Source organism: Ceratotherium simum, chromosome 25 (genome assembly GCF_057802395.1).
Source record: "Ceratotherium simum simum isolate JZ-2026a chromosome 25, ASM5780239v1, whole genome shotgun sequence".
NCBI lineage: Eukaryota > Metazoa > Chordata > Mammalia > Perissodactyla > Rhinocerotidae > Ceratotherium > Ceratotherium simum.
Genome location: NC_141924.1, coordinates 12,659,371 through 12,676,390, shown reverse-complemented (window position 1 = coordinate 12,676,390; position 17,020 = coordinate 12,659,371). Strand labels below are relative to the sequence as shown.

Sequence of the window (17,020 nt, the reverse complement as noted above, 5' to 3'; positions counted from 1 at the left end):
GGACCCTTCAGAGCATTTGCTTTTCCACCCTGGTGGCATCTTTTCCTTGAGATTGATCCGGCCAGCCATCGGCAACCCAGTTTCATTGACGCCGCAACTGGGCTCAGCCCAGAGGGGTGGAGGACAGCTCCAAGGTCATGGAACAGATCTGTCCTCCACCCTCCTCCTGGTCCTCACCCCTTCCTCTTCCTCTTTCCCCTGCCCTCTCTTCCTCCCCCTCCCCCCCTTCCTCCTCCTCTTCCTCCTTCTCCTCTGTTGAGACGCTCTGCCTTCCATGCCCATCCGCCTGGGCCGGGTCCCTGCTGTGGTCCCTAGGAGGGGAGGAACGGGGACGGTGTCTCCTGTGAGGGGGCTCCTGGAGTCTCAAAGATCCTGAGACTCCCTCCCACCCCCTGCCCTCCACCCGGCCCCACCCCCACCCCTCTGCAGCCACAGGACACAAAGTGAGCTGCTTTGGGGATTGATCAGCTGCCCTCAATAGAGGTTAACCTAGGTTTTGGGTGGCCTAAGCTTATGCAATTTGGAGTCCCTCTTTAAGAAAAAGAATACAAAATTACGAGTACAAAATTAGACGCAGGGCCTCGGAAGGGCCCCAGCAGTAAGGGACCTGAAGCTGGACTTAGTTAGCTTCCTGGAGAACCTACCCCTTCTCCTCGTGTCCAGGAGCACACGAGCCCCGGCGCTGACCGTCTGGGCCAAGGGGGCCTGGAGGTTGTTGGGTTGTTCGGCAGGTGAGCCCTGAGGCCCAGAGAGGAGAAGAGCTGGTTCCAGGCCTTGCAGCCAGTGGGGGAGAGCTGACATGGGCCTTGACGGTCTCACACCCTCCTCCCGCCGAGTAAAACTTTCCTCTATTCGTGGCCTGAGTCCAACTCCCTGTGAACCTGGGGCCCCAGTCCCTCTTCTGGGAACCTGACTCTGAGCCCAGGAACTCCGGCCTTGGTTTATCCCTCTGAGGGCCAAGATTCAGGCTGATCCACCAGGTTGCTCCATCTAGGAGGGGAAAGGGCAGTCTGCCCGTATCCTCTTCACCTGGGCCCGCCTCAGGAAGGTCAGCCCAGCAGTGATGCCCTCCAGACTTCTCATTTGGCGGAGCTCGTCCAGGCCAATGACTCCCATCCCTGAGTCACAGAGAACACGAGGCCCAGAGAGGGGAAGCTGACCCATCCAAGGTCATGCAGCAAGTCCCAGCAGCACTGGGATCAGAGCCCAGGCGTCCGAACACCCCATCATGGGCCCCTGGCCCCTCGGGTGGCCTCCCTAGGCACACCCACAGCCTCTGCCTTGTCCTCGGGCCACCCTGGCCCTCTGCAGGCCCCTACAGATAGCTGATGTGCAGCGTGCCCGACTTCTCCCCAGCTGAGGGCTCCTGGGGTAGGAACTGCTGCTCCTTGCCGGCCGTGCCGCTGGGCGGCCGCTGCTGCCCGCTGGTGCCGGGCTGTGTGATCTGGCTGACCCGGCTGTTCTCCTCCTTCCTCTCCCCTGGCTTCCCTGCCCCCTTCTCCCCACCCTTCTCTCCATCCTCTTCCTCGTCCTCCTCGGTCTTCTCCGGAGGCCCCGCAGGGGGCTCGTGGCTGCGCACCCGGCGGGAAGGCCGCAGCAGGACCCGGCGGAAGCCCTGCTGGAAGCGGTAGGAGAGGAAGCCGTAAAGGATGGGGTTGGCGCAGCTGTTGGCATAGGGCAGTGCCACCACCAGGAAGTAGAGGCCGAAGAAGGCAGGCTCCTCAGGCAGCGGGCACACCACGTTGATGATGTTGAGCACGTAGAAGGGCATCCAGCAGAGGACGAAGAGCGCCACCACGGCCACCACCATGCGTGTGACCCTGCGCTCGGAGCACCGCCGCCGCTGGCACGAGGGTGCCCGCACCCGCCGGCCAGCAGAGCGCACTTTGACCACGATGAGCAGGTAGCAGAGGCAGATGACCAGCAGTGGCCCAAAGAAGCCCAGCGCGGCCGTGTAGATGATGAAGCCAGCTCGCCAGGCCGCCGCCGGCTCGGGCCACTGCATGTGGCAGGTGCTCATGCCACGGGGCACGCCCGAGAAGACCACCACGGGCAGCACCACCACGGCTGAGGCCACCCAGACGGCCACGCTGACTGTGCGGGCCACGGGCGCCGTGCGCCAGCGGGCAGAGCGGGTGGGGTGCACCACGGCCAGGTAGCGATCCACGCTCATGACGGTGAGGCAGAAGATGCTGGTGAACTGGTTGATGCCGTCCACGGCCATGACCAGGCGGCACATGAGGGAACCGAAGGGCCAGTAGGACAGGGCGTTCTGGGCAGCCAGGAAGGGCAGGCCCAGCATGAAGAGCTCGTCGGCCAGCGCCAGGTTGAGGATGTAGACGTTGGTGACCGACGGGCTGGCCGTATGCCGCAGGACCACGTAGATGACCAGCGAGTTGCCCAGCAGGCCCACCACGCACACCACCAGGTAGACCAGTGGGATCAGAACACCGCTGATGGCCAGCCCTGCTGTGCTCGGGGCTGAGGATGCATTTCCCAGGGTGACATCCAGGGGCCAGACTGAGGAGGTGTTCCCAGGTTCCGAGGTCGTGGGCACCGATGAAGGATAGCCAAGGGTGTCCATGGCTGAGGGGAGGGCGGTCAGCAGCTGCTATTGGCCTGGAGGAGGGAGGACACAGCCCGGTCATGGCAGAAGCTGGCTTTCTCTCCACTGCCCCTCCCCCATCACACTACCGTGCACCTGGGCAGAATCTGACCTGCACCAGCCCATTCACTCTGCACAGGAGGGCAAGGTAGGCTGGCAACATGTCCCCACTTCTCAGATGGGGGAGCTGAGTCTCAGAGAGGTGACATGACCACCCTGTTTCACACAGCTAGGGCATGGCATGGGACATGGGCTTGCCTGGCTCCAAAGGGCAGGGCCCAGCGCTGGCAGGTGCACCACCGTGTCCCTTCGCCCATGCACAGGGTGAGTGCTCCACACATGTCCAATAAAGGAACGAGTGGGTCATTCAATCGGCCGATGACAACCTAGGTCTTTCCCTTTATACGAGTGCTTTTCAAACATTTTTTGACACCAGTTCATTTTACATCACAACCCATTGAAACCATATTGTTTCATAAAACAATACTTGTCCCTTCTACATAGGATGGCCCCAGCTGAGAGCCCCAAGTGCATCACCCACTACTACAGACTGAATGTGTACCCCGTTAATTCATATGCTGAACCCTCACCCCCAGTGTGGTAGTATTAGGAGGGGGGCCCTGGGAGGTGATTACGTCATATGGGTGGAGCCCCCGTGAATGGGATTAGTGCCCTTATAAAGGAGACTCCAGGGAGCTCCCCTGCCCCTTCTGCCGTGTGAAGACACAGTGAAAAACTCTGCTTTGAAAAAAACTACGGCACATCACAGGTCCTTAACCTTGACCCGGGTCTCCAGATGAACTTCAGAGGATCCACGAGCCCTCTGTGGAAACTCTGTGAAAGTTAACATGTCCGTGTCTTGTCTGGGCGGAGCCCAGAGCTTTCATCAGATTCCGAATGGAGTTAAGAACCACAGGCTCAGGAGTGTCCCCACCCCTGGGAGTCAGAGCCCTTGGGGACCCCTTTAACCCAGCCCACCCCACTCTGCCCCCAAAAGGCCCTGCCTGGGATGGTTGGCTGTGAAGCTGGGGGTGGGGCTGGGGCCCCTTCTCCTGCCAGAGGCTGACTTGTGCTGGAGAAATTCACAACACACTGGAGGTGGGTATGAGAACAGCCCCCTCCCCCTGCACTGGCGGGGCAGGCTTCCCGAGAAGAGGGCATTTCATATGGGTCTTGAAGCATGGGTAGGAGCTTGCCCACGGGCACAGTGGGAGCCAGCATCCCTGTTTACTTTGTTAGCACCTTTCACGTCGCCCCTCCCTTGTATTATAGGGAGCTGGGACTCTTCCAGGCTCCCTGCTAGACTTGACACTCCTTGAGTTGGAGACACCCCTGTTTCACTTTGACCCTTCCCCTCAAACACAGCTCTGCATCAGTGTGTGAGGCATCGAGGACTCACAGGAACTGGAGTGGACAGTTCTTAATGCAAGGGGTGGATGAACTGCTGCTAGTGGAGATTCAGGCCCCCCGGGGAAAGGCCCCCAGGGTTTGCTAGCCTCCCTCAGCAGGACTTCCTGGCTCTCAGGAGGCCCAGGTAGAGGCCAAGGCTGAAAGCTAGAGCCTCATCTGGGGCCTGGATCTCCCCGACCCTTTCTTCCTAATGACACCCCCTCCCCGTCCCTTGGCTCTGGGCTGCCCCCTGACTCTCCCTCCAGAAACCCTGAGGGAGAAAGAAATCTCGCAGAGGAGAAGCTCTTCCTCCAACATCCTCCCGCCCGAGGATGGGCCTGAACCGCCTCCAGCGAGACCTGCGATCTGCACGGCCCTGTCCGGACACCACTTTTAAGATGCACAGCTCCTGGAAAGGGCAGGCACCGCAAATTGAGCAAACACTTCTGGGTGGGTTAGCGCGCCTGGTTGCCCCTCCCGGTGACGTGGGGCTTCCAAGGGCTCTGAGCACCAGGCAGGGCGGTGCTGAGAATGGCACAGAACCCAGGCTGGGGCTCAGAGCACCCCTCGCTGCTCCTCCAAGCCAGGAGGGAGACCCCCAACTGACCTCAAACCTCCCTTCACCCCAGGACCTCGTCAGCACTCCTGAGCCTGGGACAGCGGCACTAAGGGAGGGGCTGTCTGGGCAGTGGGCTCATAGGACCCTAACAGTGCTGCCAGCTCCTTGTCACCCAGGCCCGATTGCCAGGGCTAAGCTGGTGATGTACAGCACCCTATGGGGTATTATGAGGGAGACACTGGTGTCATTCCCACCGTACAGACAGGGAACAAAGGTGAAAGGTGTGCTGTGGTCACACAGCTAGGAAGGGGCAGAGCTGGGAGGACCCTTAAGACCACCCTCCTCCCACCTCCATTTCACAGGCGGGCCTGGGGAGGACACTTGCCTCAGTGTCACAGCTGGTCAGGGCACCCAGCTGGCACCCAGCTCTCCCACTGGCTCTTGAACTGTTAGGATCATGGACCCAAATCCCTAGACTCTTAAAGGCCTAAAAATAGCATTTTAGATTCTTAGAATTGAGTTGTAGAGTCATAGATTTTTAGATTCCGTGTCCTTGAATCCGAGAATGTCAGAATTCCAGAATGCCAGAATCAGCCCTTCTTAGACCCGGAATTGTGGAATCTGGGACCTTAGAGTCCTGGCTTCCTCAGCCAGGGGGCCCTACGTCACCACCCATCCACCTTGCCTCTGTGCGCAAATCCTCTTTACAGCATCCCCTCCGGGCGGCCAATTGCAACCCAGAGCTGGAGGAGGGAGGAGAGCGCCAGGCTCCTGAGAGAGGCCGGGCTCCTGAGAGAGGCGCAGCGAGCCAGGCAAACCTAATTTCCAGGCTGCAGGGACAGATGCCCCCAGGGAAACCTGGGGGTGAGCTCTCAGGACAGCCCCCTCCAGCCAGGCCCTCCCTTTATACGGGGAGGGGGGTGAACTAGCCCCTCCCTGAGCTCCTGGCTCCTCTGGAAGACTCCCTGCCTCCACCCTTATCTGGGCCCATCTTCCTCGTCAAAGTTTAACGGCCCGGGGCGTCAGAAGCGGGGAAATTACAGCTTTCCGTGGGCGTCAGCCAGACCTGCAATTTAGGTGCCGTCTTTTTCTTCAAGGAGCTGGAATCCTGTGCATGATCTAGTTCCTCCTGGGGGAGGAGGGACTTTTCTTCCCTGTCTGGTTTATCTTGGGCACAAGCTTGCCTGAAAGCCGGGGGCGGACTCCTCAGAGGACTGCTCGGGAGGAGACGGAGGCCCAGAGAGGGTGAGTGGCTGCCCTGAGCCCCACAGCAATTCAGAACGGTCCCTCACGGATGCCAGACGCCCCAGTCACTCTCCTTTGTCTGTCCCCCACTCCCTTCCCCTCTGGAGTGCCGGCTCTTGGGTGCAGGGACCCTGAGCTGTTTGTTTCTTTAACCCCAGCCTGCAGCCCAGTACCAGCACATCGGGAAATGGGAACAGACCAAGCAGTTCAGTGAGTAGAGCTCCAAGGTGGGCCGCTGCTGCCTGGCAGAGCCCTCAAACTCAGATCAGGAAATCCTCACAAGCCCACGAGGGAGGGTTTTTAGAGAGGAGGAAGGCGAGGCCCAGAGAGGTTCAGTCAGCTACACAAGGTCACCCAGCCGGTGAGTGGGAGCCAGTATTCCAACCCAGCCCTGTCTACTCCTAACCCATCAGTACCTCCCGGCCCTGCCGGCTTCCCAGAAGGCCTCGGCTGAGAGGAGATGAGGACTGGGACAGCCCTAGACGATGCAGGCTGATGGCCCCTGGCCAGCTCTGCATTCTGCTTGCCCTCTGCTCCCCTCGGCCTTCCCCCAAGAGACCCGGATAGCGCTAGTCAGGGCCATTGACTCCCTCCCACCCCAGGCCAGGAATCTGCCCCCAGGAACATGCCCCACGAGCCCTAGGCTGGGGGCTTAGGCTCTGCCACAGAGTGATGATGCAAATTGCTGTGTGACCTTTGGCAAGTCACTTCCCACCTCTGGACCTCAGTTTCCTCCTATTAAAATGAAGACCAGCGTACCCACCTCCCAGGGTTGTAGAAAGGACTAAACAGCAGTGTGCTGAGCACAGTGCCCAGCACGGAAGGGAGCTCAGGGAAGCTGGCACGTGAGCCGAGGAGGCCAACGACGTGATGCATCTGGTTCCTCCCAGCTCCAACATTCTGCTGTTCTGTGATTCCACGATTCTAGAACTGTGGCACGAAATTCTGAGATTAATGCCCTCCACCCCCTGCAGCCCACCAAGAGGTCGCAGGAAGCCCTCCTTCCTCCCTGGGCCCAGCCCCCAGCCTCAGCCTCCCACGTTAATCCTGGGCAGAGGGTGGGCTCCAGCACCCACCCTCCGGGACCCCACCCAGGCCCCAGCCTCCTTACCTGCCCAGGGGGCGAGGGATGCCCTCCTTGCTGCCAGGCTGGTTATCATTCTGCTGGCCCCTCTCCCTGCCCAGTCCCCTGTTGCCCCCAGAGCACCCCTTCACCGGGGGCCCCACACTGTGCCCACTTCTAGACTGGGTGCGGGCCGGCGGCCCCTCTTAGGCCCGCAGCAGCCACGGCTGCCCGCAGAGCCGCTCCCATCTGGTCTCCGGCCCTGACTCCCCACCGGCGCCTGGTGCGTCACCCCCCATCTCCAGGACACCTCCTGGACGGGGGGGTAGGGGCACAGATGGGGGGTCTGCAGGCAGGAGCCTCCCAAGGAAAAGAAGGAAAAGGGGAACAGTGGACTGTAAGGAGCCAATAGAAATAGAGGAAAAGGGGGGTCGGTCGGAGGTGGAGAGAGAGAGAGAGAGAGAAGACAGTGAGTGGGTGGAAAGCCAGAATGAGGGGGGGCGATGAGAAATGCGTGACAGGGAGAAGGGAAGGAGGGAGGAGAGGGAGCGGAGAAGGGGCAGAGGGAGAGATGCAGAGAGGAGAGCAGCAGGGAGAGAGCGAGGAAGGAGGAAGAAAAAGGAGGGGGTGGCAGGGAGAGTGACAGAGAGGGATTGTGCCACAGATGGTGACATGGAGAGCCAGAGAAGGAGGGAGCAGGGGTGGGGGGTGCAGGAGGGACCGGGAGGAGGGGCCGAGGGGCCGGAGCAGGTGCGGGATGAGGGAGGAGGGGCGGCAGGTTGGGGAGAAGGCTGGGGGTCAGACCCTGTTACCAGGGAGATTCCAGCCACCCACGCTGGCCTTGGCTCCTGCAGGGGCTGGAGAGGAGAGTGTGGTGCTCAGGGGAGCTGGGGGCCGACAGCCAGCGGCCAGACGCCCCCCAGGCCACTGTGGCACATGTCCCCCGGGGCGACAGCTGGGGCCCGAGGCCAGGCAGGTGTGGGGTTGGGCAGTGCTGCGAGGCGGGCTGGGAGCACGGGCGAGCACTGGGCTGGGAGTCCACAATCCCACGGTCTGGGTTCACCGGCCACAGGCTGGACACCGGCCACAGAGGAAGGCCAGGTGGGGTTCATTAGTCCTGAGACCAGTCGAGTCTGGAGAGCCTCAGGCAGGGTGAGGAGAGGAAGGGCAGGGTGAAGAATAAATATTTCAGGCATTGGGGGCCAAGAGGCAAAATCAAAGACACTATACAGGAGAAAACAAATGTCTGCTATTTGTAAATTGACGAAATTCAGAATATAATAATAACAATTGAGGACATTTTTTATAACACAGGTCTACCACTGAGAAGAATGGAATTCTTTTGGGGGAATCACACTTTGCTTAATTGGAGCTCAAAGTTAGTATTTCCTGTCATCAAATTGCTTGCAAATGGTCGTCTATACAATCCATTCTTAGCTGGCAGGCTGCACACGAACAGGCGGTGGGCGGGATTCGGCCCCTGGACCATGGGTGCCAACACTTGGTCTGAGATGCTCTGCCCTGGGGCCTGAGCACAGGCCTGGCTGCCCCTGGACGCTGTGTCCCAGCTTGCCGACTGGCTGTGTGACGGTGGGAGTCTTCCCCTCTCTGGGCCTCAGTTAGCTCATCTGGATCATGGGGAGGTTGGACTAGATCATTCCTAAGCTCCTCTTTCAGTATGAGCATCATAAAGGGCTAAGGACAGCCATTCATTCATTCATTCATTCGATCTTTCATTCGTTCATTCGACGGGTAAGCTGGGAAGGCCTCTCTGAGGAGGTGAGGGAGACCAAGCAAACGTCTGAGGAAGAGCGCCCAGGCAGAGGCAACGGCCGTGCCTCAGCGCTGAGGTGGGGACAAGCCTGTGTGTTTGAGGGACCAGAAGGGGACCAGTGCGGCTGGATAGGAGGGAGGCAGAGGGCGCCCGCTCGGGCCAGACCACCTAGGGCCTTGCTGTCTCAGCCCAGGTGGGTGGGGAGCTTCACAGGGCGTGAGCAGAGGAACTGTGTGACCTGATTTGTGTCCCTCAAAGGCCCACCAGTCAGGAACAGTGAGAGAGTGTTGGTTCCCCTCAGGGCCTTTGCACAGGCTGTGCACCCCGCCTGGGACAGTCTCTCACGCCACCTCCACGTGTGAGATGGAGTCCTCCCTGAGGTGGCCCCTCCCGGGTCTCGCATGCCCTGGATTAGCTCGGCCCCTCCCTAGACCTCCCGGAGCCCCCGGCCCCCCATGGCCTCTGATCCGAGCTCCTCAAGGCTCTGTGTCCTCCCCATGCTGGGCTGGGAGCCCCCGAGGGACAGTCTGTGTGGATCCTGCTGTGGCCCCAGGCCCGGCCCCAGCCTGGCACGCAGTAGGCGTTTGCTGCGTGTTTCGTGAGAGGAGGGTGGATGGATGGCCAGCAGTGGGGGGCTGGGGGAGGCTGTGCTCCGCCGAGCGCCTCCAGGAGGCTGGAGAGGTGGCCATCCTGGGCACCGGGCTGGGGGCAGGTGTGTCCTGGGTCAGACACCCAACCCACCCCGGGGCTTTCCCCAAGCAGAAGGGACCCTGGGGCCCCGATCCACCCCTCCTCCTGGGGGCGGCAGGGCAGAAAGAGGAAGTGCAACCCCACACCTGTGAGCTCTGGGGAGCGGCGGATGCTGGGTGTCTGGCACCGTGGGGCGGCCCCGCCTGCCTGGCATTGAGGTCCTGGAGCGTCAGGGCCTCTGACCTCCGGCCTGGACCTGGCACCTCAGTGCTGTCCTGTCTGCCTGCTATCCTGGGGGGCTGCTTGGCTGGCCTCCCCGAGATGGGACAATGCCATCTCCCCCATCAGATCCTGGCCTCCTTAACCCAAGGCCGTGTCTCCACCCTCAGACTGGAGGGCTCCCCAAGACAACGACTGTGCCTCTACCGTCAGACGGGTAGTTTTCCAGGAGCCGAGGCCGAGGCTCCTCCCATGCCCCAGAGCCAGGACACAGCCGACCACAATGCAAGGTGGGGGCCTCAGCTACTGATACTGAGGTCTGTCTTTCAAATAAGATGAGATGATCCCAACCCCTTCCCAGCCCAGCCCCCTGGGGGTTTGTCACTGGAGTCCCCAGCAAGGGTGTCCTCCAGTTCATCAGCCTCTGCTGGCTCCTGCTGGGGTTCAATCTCAGCTTTGCCGCTTACTGGTTGTGTGACTTTGGATGTGCGACTTAACCTCTCTGAGCCTCAGCCCCTCATTGTCAGTACCTGCTGCACTGGTTGCTTCGAGACAGAATTGGTCAACCCCTTTACACAGCAGTGGTCCCGGTGTCCCGGGACCCGCATGTTAGCGTGACCCTCCCCACCCCCCATCTCCTGCAGGTGAGTCTGAGCCCCAGCGCTGCCCCAGTCAAGCAGCGTGACTTTGTGAAACTCCTCTGAGAACTTTCTTCTTGGGTAGAATGTGCCCACCTTCCTGCCAGGCCCCAGGGGTTTCCTGTGAAGATCAGATGAAACAGACACGGGTAAGCTTGTCGCTCTGAGCACCAAGCCTTACTGCTTCCACCTCGAACTCTCATCTTTCTAGCCTGCCCAGCCCCCAAACTCCCTCTGGGCCAAGCCACCGTCACCTCTTGTTGGTCCCCCTGCTTCTGCCCTCACCCCGACTCACCAGGGAGTGTGAGTCTGTTAAAAACCTAAGTCACACCAGCTGCTTCCTCCTTGAGCCCCTCCTGGGGCCACCCGTTGCTGAGAATGAAATCCACAGTCCCCGCCATGGCCTGAGTACCCTGTGCCTGCTTCTCTTCCCAACCGCCCCTTCCTCTATTTCCGAAGCACCGTGGCCTTCAGGCTCAGCCTCACACGTGCCCCAGGCCCTTTGCACAGGCTGTTCCCAATCCCTTTCTTCATCCTTCAACAGGTTTAAGCATCACCTGCTCTGAAGCCTTCCCATCCTCTGACGGTCCCTCCTCTGGGCTTCCTTTTTATCTGTAAAGCAGTTACTTTAAATTTGCTTTTATTTTTATCAGAGTACTGTTTGCAAGTAAATTTTAAAAAGCAGTAGTGCTCAAAAGACCAATAACAGCAAAAAGTAGCAGTCTTCCGGTGGCCCTGACCCACCTCTTATCCCAGAGTCAATTCCACCCTCTTAGCTATTTCTCCTTGTATCTATCTGCATCTTGCTAAATATCAGGTTTATTTTTCCATCTCCTGATTCCCTACTTCACCCATCATCCACCGACTTCCTATTATGTAGGTGAGGATTTTAGATTTCTTACACACTCTCTTCCCTTCTCCCCATCCTCTCAACACAACATAATTTTCTGTTAAATGCATAGTCAGAGTTTCCATTATTAATGTAATATAACTATTATGTCCTGCTCAGCCAGGATGTAATAATTGCCTCATTTTTTCATTTGCTTAGTTTTTTTTTAATATCTTAGATTTCTTGGACTAACTATTTCCATACACTCCTACAGCTTCATAAAAACCTCACAGTGGAATTTCCAGGGTCTACCACAGTGATAATTGTCTCTTGGAGACTCCTAAGCTCCTCGTTATCTGTCCCAGTGTCTTCCGTGCCTGTGCACAGCTGGGATTCTCTCTCCATCATCGTATAAGGGACTCCCCTCAGCTTTTTCCCATGTTAGATCCTGTTTCTTGAATCCTGTGTCTTCCTCTTTAATGGTTTACTCTCTTATTTTGTTGGCGTACATCCTCCAGTAACTTCCTGAGAAAGTATGCGTGTTTGAGAATAGTTAAGTCTCCTCTCACACTTGTTGATAGCCTGGCTGGGTATAGAATTCCAGGTTGAGAATCACTTTGACTCAGAGGGTGGAAGGCATCTGTCTATGTCTCTAGCTTCCAGTAATATTCTTATTCTCAATCCATTGTGTGTAACTTTAGGTAGCTTTTTTCTTTACTCTGGGAGCTTCTAGGATCTTTGCTTTATCCCTAAATTTCTGAAATTTCATAACACTTGGGTCATGTGCCCCCAGCACCAAGTGTTTGGAGCGCTCAGTGAACTGTTTGACTCTGAAAGTTTGTTTTCTTCAGTTCTGGGAAGAATTTTTCTATTATTTTCTTCTGGAACTCCTATTATTTGACTATTGGCCCTCCTGCATTAATCCTTTAGTTTTCTTGTTGTTTACTTTTACCCTCTTATTCTACCTTCTGGGAGCTGTTTTTGTGTTTGTTTGTTTGTTTACTGTATTTTATCTTCCAATGCTTCTAATTTTTTTTAATTTTTAATCAACATATTTTTCATTCCTAAGAGTTCTTCTGTTTTCTGATTATTCCTTTGTTATGGTATTCTGTGTCTATTTGTGGATGTAATATGTTTCCTTATTTCTCCAAGGATAGCAAGGATGATTTTTTTTTAAATTTTCTCCTGATCACTGCATTGTCTCTATTTCTTGCTAGTTCCTTTTTTTTCTATTTGTTTGACTGGGTCTCTTTCATATTAGAGCTTTCCTCAATTGTCTAGTCCTCTTTTATTATCCATTCATTTTTCAGAATGAAACATTAAAAATCGGACTGGAAGCTCCATGTAGGAAGGCAGAGCTGCAAAATAGTGAACATCTCTGTAGGGACAGCCGGGTTTTTTGTCAAGGACACCCAGATGTCAGCATCTGTAAGACTTTTCTCTGGGGTGGTCAGATCCTGTCCAGTTTCCTGGGATGAGTGTATGCCTGGGTGCTAGCATTACTGAACTGGGCCAGGGAAGGGGGCTTGGGTCACCCTGTTCAGTATTCAGACTTTCACTGAATCCCCGTGTATCAGTCAGCTATTGCCGTGTAACAAACAATCACAAAAATCTCTGCAGCACATGACAAGAAGCGTTTATTTCACTGCACTCTGACCTGACTCTTCAGGTCAGCTGGGACGGGTGGTCTAGGCTGGGCTGCAGGTCTGCAGGTCAGCTGAACACCTCTGCCCCGTGTTTCTTTTATACTCTTGGAGCCAGCAGACTTACCAGGGCATGTTCTTTTGTCAGCACAAGAGAGCACGCCAAGGTGCGAAAGTCCTCCTTATGCATGTGCTAACGTCCCGTCGGCCGAAACGTAGCACACAGCCAAGGCCAGCATCAGTGGAGGGGAGCAGCTCCTCCCCGGGAGGTGGGGGTGGAGGGAGTGAGTATTTTCTACACATAATCAAATCTACCACATCCCCAGTCATCAGTCTGGGGCCTCACCCCCACTGGCGCTGTAGCTGGCGTCCCTGGGTCCAGAACTCTCTGCTTGATTTCCCTGCCCGGGTCAGGGAGGGGTGGCTGCCCGGCTGCACAGTGCAGGGGGGACCCAGGGGTCTAACTGCTCCTTAAACAGACTTCCACACGCACCCCTCTGTTTTCAGCCTCCTGCCTCGCCCTCTGGGGTGTCGGGGTCCCCTACTTTGGAGCCCCCCAGGGTTCCACGAGGCCAGGTGGTTTGCATCTCTTCCGTCTCCAAGCCCCCCGGCCTGCCCTGCTGTGGAACAGCCGGCGCTTAGGTTTGCCTTTCCTGGGCCCTGTTAAATCATTGACCACCCTCCGTCTGCTGCCTGTCGTGGTGTGCTGTGGTTTGGGGCCACAGGTGTCTCCTGGTTTATCTGAAGATGAGACTTTGTGTTTCTGTTTCGTGTTCTGCCTGTTGTCGTGGCTGCTCTGCGGCGAGGGGGAGGGCGGAATCATCTCTGCCTGAGACCAGACTCTTCCTCTCTATTGAACACGCTTCTGTGGTATGTGGAACAAATCTCGTGGCAGGTGTCGACGTACATGTCTGCCTCTCCCCCTGGCCTCTGAGCCCCTGGGGAGCAGACAGCTGGCCTCACCCTTCTCTGCACCTCCAGCTCCCGGCACAGCTTGGCACAGAGCCTGCAGCTAAAACATGGGAACTGAATTGAACTGAACTCAGGTTACGTGGATGACTGCTCATCATTTCACCTTTCTTGAGGCCTTGGAAGTCTTCTAGAACCATCCTAGATCTCCATCTCCCTCCCCAGAGCCTACCCTGGCCTGCCTCCCATACCCCAGGAGGCCTGGATAGTCAGATGTCCCCAGGGGTGATATTTCTTGGGCGGTGGGGAGTAGAGAGGGTGAGGAGGAGGAGAAGAGATCAAAAGAAGAGAGCGAGGGGACTTCCGCCCCCAGAAAAGTCACTGTTTCAGCATATCATTTTATCCTTTCTCATGATTCTGTGAGTTGGCTGGGCCCAGTCGGGTGGCTCTTCTGCTCCACATGGTGTTGGCGGGGGCTGCAATCATCCGGGGACTCAGCTGGGCTGGCACATCCAAGACGGCGCACGCGCGGGACTGGGGCCTTGGCAAGGATGGCCGGAAGGCTGCGCTCAGCGGGGTCACTGGAAAGATCAGGTCTCTGTCGCCATTAAAATCCATCTTTCATCTGCTTATTCATTTATATAAGCAACAAATGTTTGTCCAACATGTACTAGGTCCCAGGTGCTGGCCAGGGTCGTGGGGGGCCCTCCGAGCAGAGGGGCCGTTTCCCTGGGCTCTCTGCTTGCTCCGCAGCCTCCCGCCAGGTGGTGAGCTCCTGAGAGCAGGCCCACGTTGACTCACCCACAAACCCTGTGTTGGGGGCACAGTCTCAATAACTGTTTGCTGAACGACTAGATGATTGAACGAATTGATAGTTGTATACGCAGTTTTGAAGGCAACAGGAGAACGTCCGGCATCTGAGTGACACAATTGTTTGTAAATAAGGGAGATCCTCCAGGCTTCCTGGTGGAGGTGGAGGACAGGCAGAGAGAGTGGAGGCAGGGAGGCCAGTGAGGAGGCCGTAGGTACTGTCCAGGGGAGAGAAGGAAGGGCTGGAGCAGCGAGTGGCAGTGGGTTAGATAAGGGGGTGGTTTAGCAGATATTGGACGGCCGAATTTTCCAGGCTTGAGGGATCAGGAGCAGCCGGGGGGCCCCCAAGCCTCTGCTTTGGAAGAAGGAGCAAGGAGCAGCCAGGCTCTGAGACCGAGACCGAATGAAGTAGTCTTGTCTGGCAGGTGCTTTCCTTGCCCAAGTCTGATGCATTGGAGCCCCGCCACCCGGCCCAGGCCTGGCACTGCGTGGGTGCTTGTGAGCGGTTGCTCTCAACTGAGCCAGCATCACCTGCTCTCAGCTCCTGCCCACAACCAACAGTTCTTCCTGTTTCAAAACAGGCTCCTCACCGACTTCCCTCAAGGTTTCTCTTTCCTATCTGAAGGGCCTCTGGCCCTCTGCCACCTTGCAGAGCAGAAACAAGTGACTCACCCCATGTCCAGTGCCTGCTGGGCACGCTGATACAGTAGAAAGAGCACAGGCCTAGGAGTCCTAAGACCTAAGTTACAAGTGCTGTCAGCTAACGGTAACAGAAGGCCCGACCAACAGCAGCGTAAACAAATAGGTGGTTTCATTTTCATTTTGTTTCCATAACAAGGCAGCCACTGGCACTGGCTCAGCTGCAGAACAAAGTTGGCAAGGACCCAGGCCCTTCTATCTTTCTGCTCCTCCATTCTTAGCGTGTTAGCTCGTATCTTCACGCTTGTGGCTTCAAGTTCATAAGATGGCTGCTGCAGCTCCAGACATCTCATCAGTATTCATCAGGGAAGGGGACAGGACAAAGGGCAGTGTTGCTTGGGTCTATCACTTTTTTATGGAAGAAAACAAAAACTTTCACAGAAGCCACCTCTCCAGCTGACTTATACCTATGTCTTGTGGGCCAGAACTGTGCGACCTTGGGACCCCCAGCTGCAAAGCAGGCTGGGAAAACAAGTATTTTTGTCTGAGGCTAGGTACATTGCTGCTCTGCACAAAGCTAGGATCCTGTTAGCAAGGAGGATGGGAGTAGTGGTAGAGGGCGGGAGAGGAGAGTGTCTGCCTTAGTGAGTTGAGCTCCAGGTCCTGTGCCCTCCTGTGCCTCTATTTCCTACTCTGCACCACAGAGCTGCTACTACCTACGTTGGAAGGCTGCTAGGAGGATTAGATGAGATAATATGTGCTAGGTGGGAGCACACAATGGTGAGAGAACTTATTCGCTGATGTGATTATTGGTATAAAGCAAGGACTGTGTCCCCTGGGGCACGCTCAGGGGAAGAAGCCCGCCCTTGGCATGCAGGGAAGTTGGAGGAGCAGAGGAAATTATTCGAGGAAAGGAAACCAGACCAGAGAGTGCAAAGGTCTCGGAATGTGGCTTTGAGGAAATGAGAGAGAGCTGAGCCCGACAGTGGAGGTGTGAGTACCGAGGAGGGGGGTGTGTGGCCTGGCCTCCAGGGCCATGGCAGGGACCCCGAATTTTATCCCGAGGCCCCAGTAAGAGCAGGAGGAGGCTCCCCTCAGACTCTCACCAACCAGAGGGGGCGCCTCAGGGGGTGCCTAAACATTGACTATATTAGGATGTGGGGTCTGACCCACCCATGTCTGCATTCGTGTCAGGTGGGTGTGGGTTTTAATGGGGTTTGTTGTTTTGTTTCAGAGGAGAAGTAACTTTAAAAACACGACAACCTTGTCTGAGCTGCAGCTGAGACAGGCCGTGGGGTTTCCCCCTGCGCCCAGTCCCTTTCAAGACGGTGGGGTCCTGCCTCGGAGCCTCAGGACATCAGGGGGGGCGGTGGGGGGGCCAGGAGCTCTGGGGGAGCCGAAAATGGGAACCCAAGGCATTTCATTGGCTGGGAACTGGGGGACCTCTGTTTCATCAGGGACGGGGTCTTCTGTCTCTTTGTTTATTCCTTTATTTTAGCGTCTAGAGCGCCAGGCCGCTAGGGCAGGAACTTGTGTGCATCCTTGGATCCCCGCAACTGGACGTCACCACCACCCCCACCCCCGCACCTGAAACAGCACCTGGCCCAGAGCAGGTGCCTAATGAACACGTGTGGAATAATGGATGAGGTTTAGATAGAGACGTGTGATTGTCCGCAGGAGCGGAGAGTCTGGCGTTTGTAAATTAGCAGGCACTATGGTGGGACCCGCCATACCAGGCACCGCGTGCTTAATGGATGACCCTCCTAAGTCCTTAAGACAGCCCCATCTCTCTCCTAGAGACTTGCCTTTGCTTAGTGCCTGCTGGGACCGCCATTGCTTCCTTACGCTGTTGGGACACTTTCCCGTGACCTGCAATAGTAGAGGCTGGGGGTCTCTGGCTGTGACACCCATATTCCCAAATCCCAGCAAGGCTCTCAGTCTCCGTTTGGGAACCTGGTGTGTGTGGCTTTGCCTCCACTCCTTGCTCTAGGTGGCATGTGGTCCAGGC

The 17,020-nt window shown here is 56.9% G+C and overlaps 1 protein-coding gene across 1 annotated transcript; it reads right to left on the bottom strand.

The window, feature by feature from the left end:
• Positions 1-478: 478 nt before the first annotated feature.
• SSTR3 (somatostatin receptor 3) lies at positions 479-2,615 on the bottom strand. The gene has a single exon (XM_014780993.2). The coding sequence runs from the start codon at positions 2,582-2,584 to the stop codon at positions 1,316-1,318; it is 1,269 nt and encodes a 422-aa protein (XP_014636479.1). The 5' UTR covers positions 2,585-2,615; the 3' UTR covers positions 479-1,315.
• Between the last annotated feature and the right edge of the window lie 14,405 nt (positions 2,616-17,020).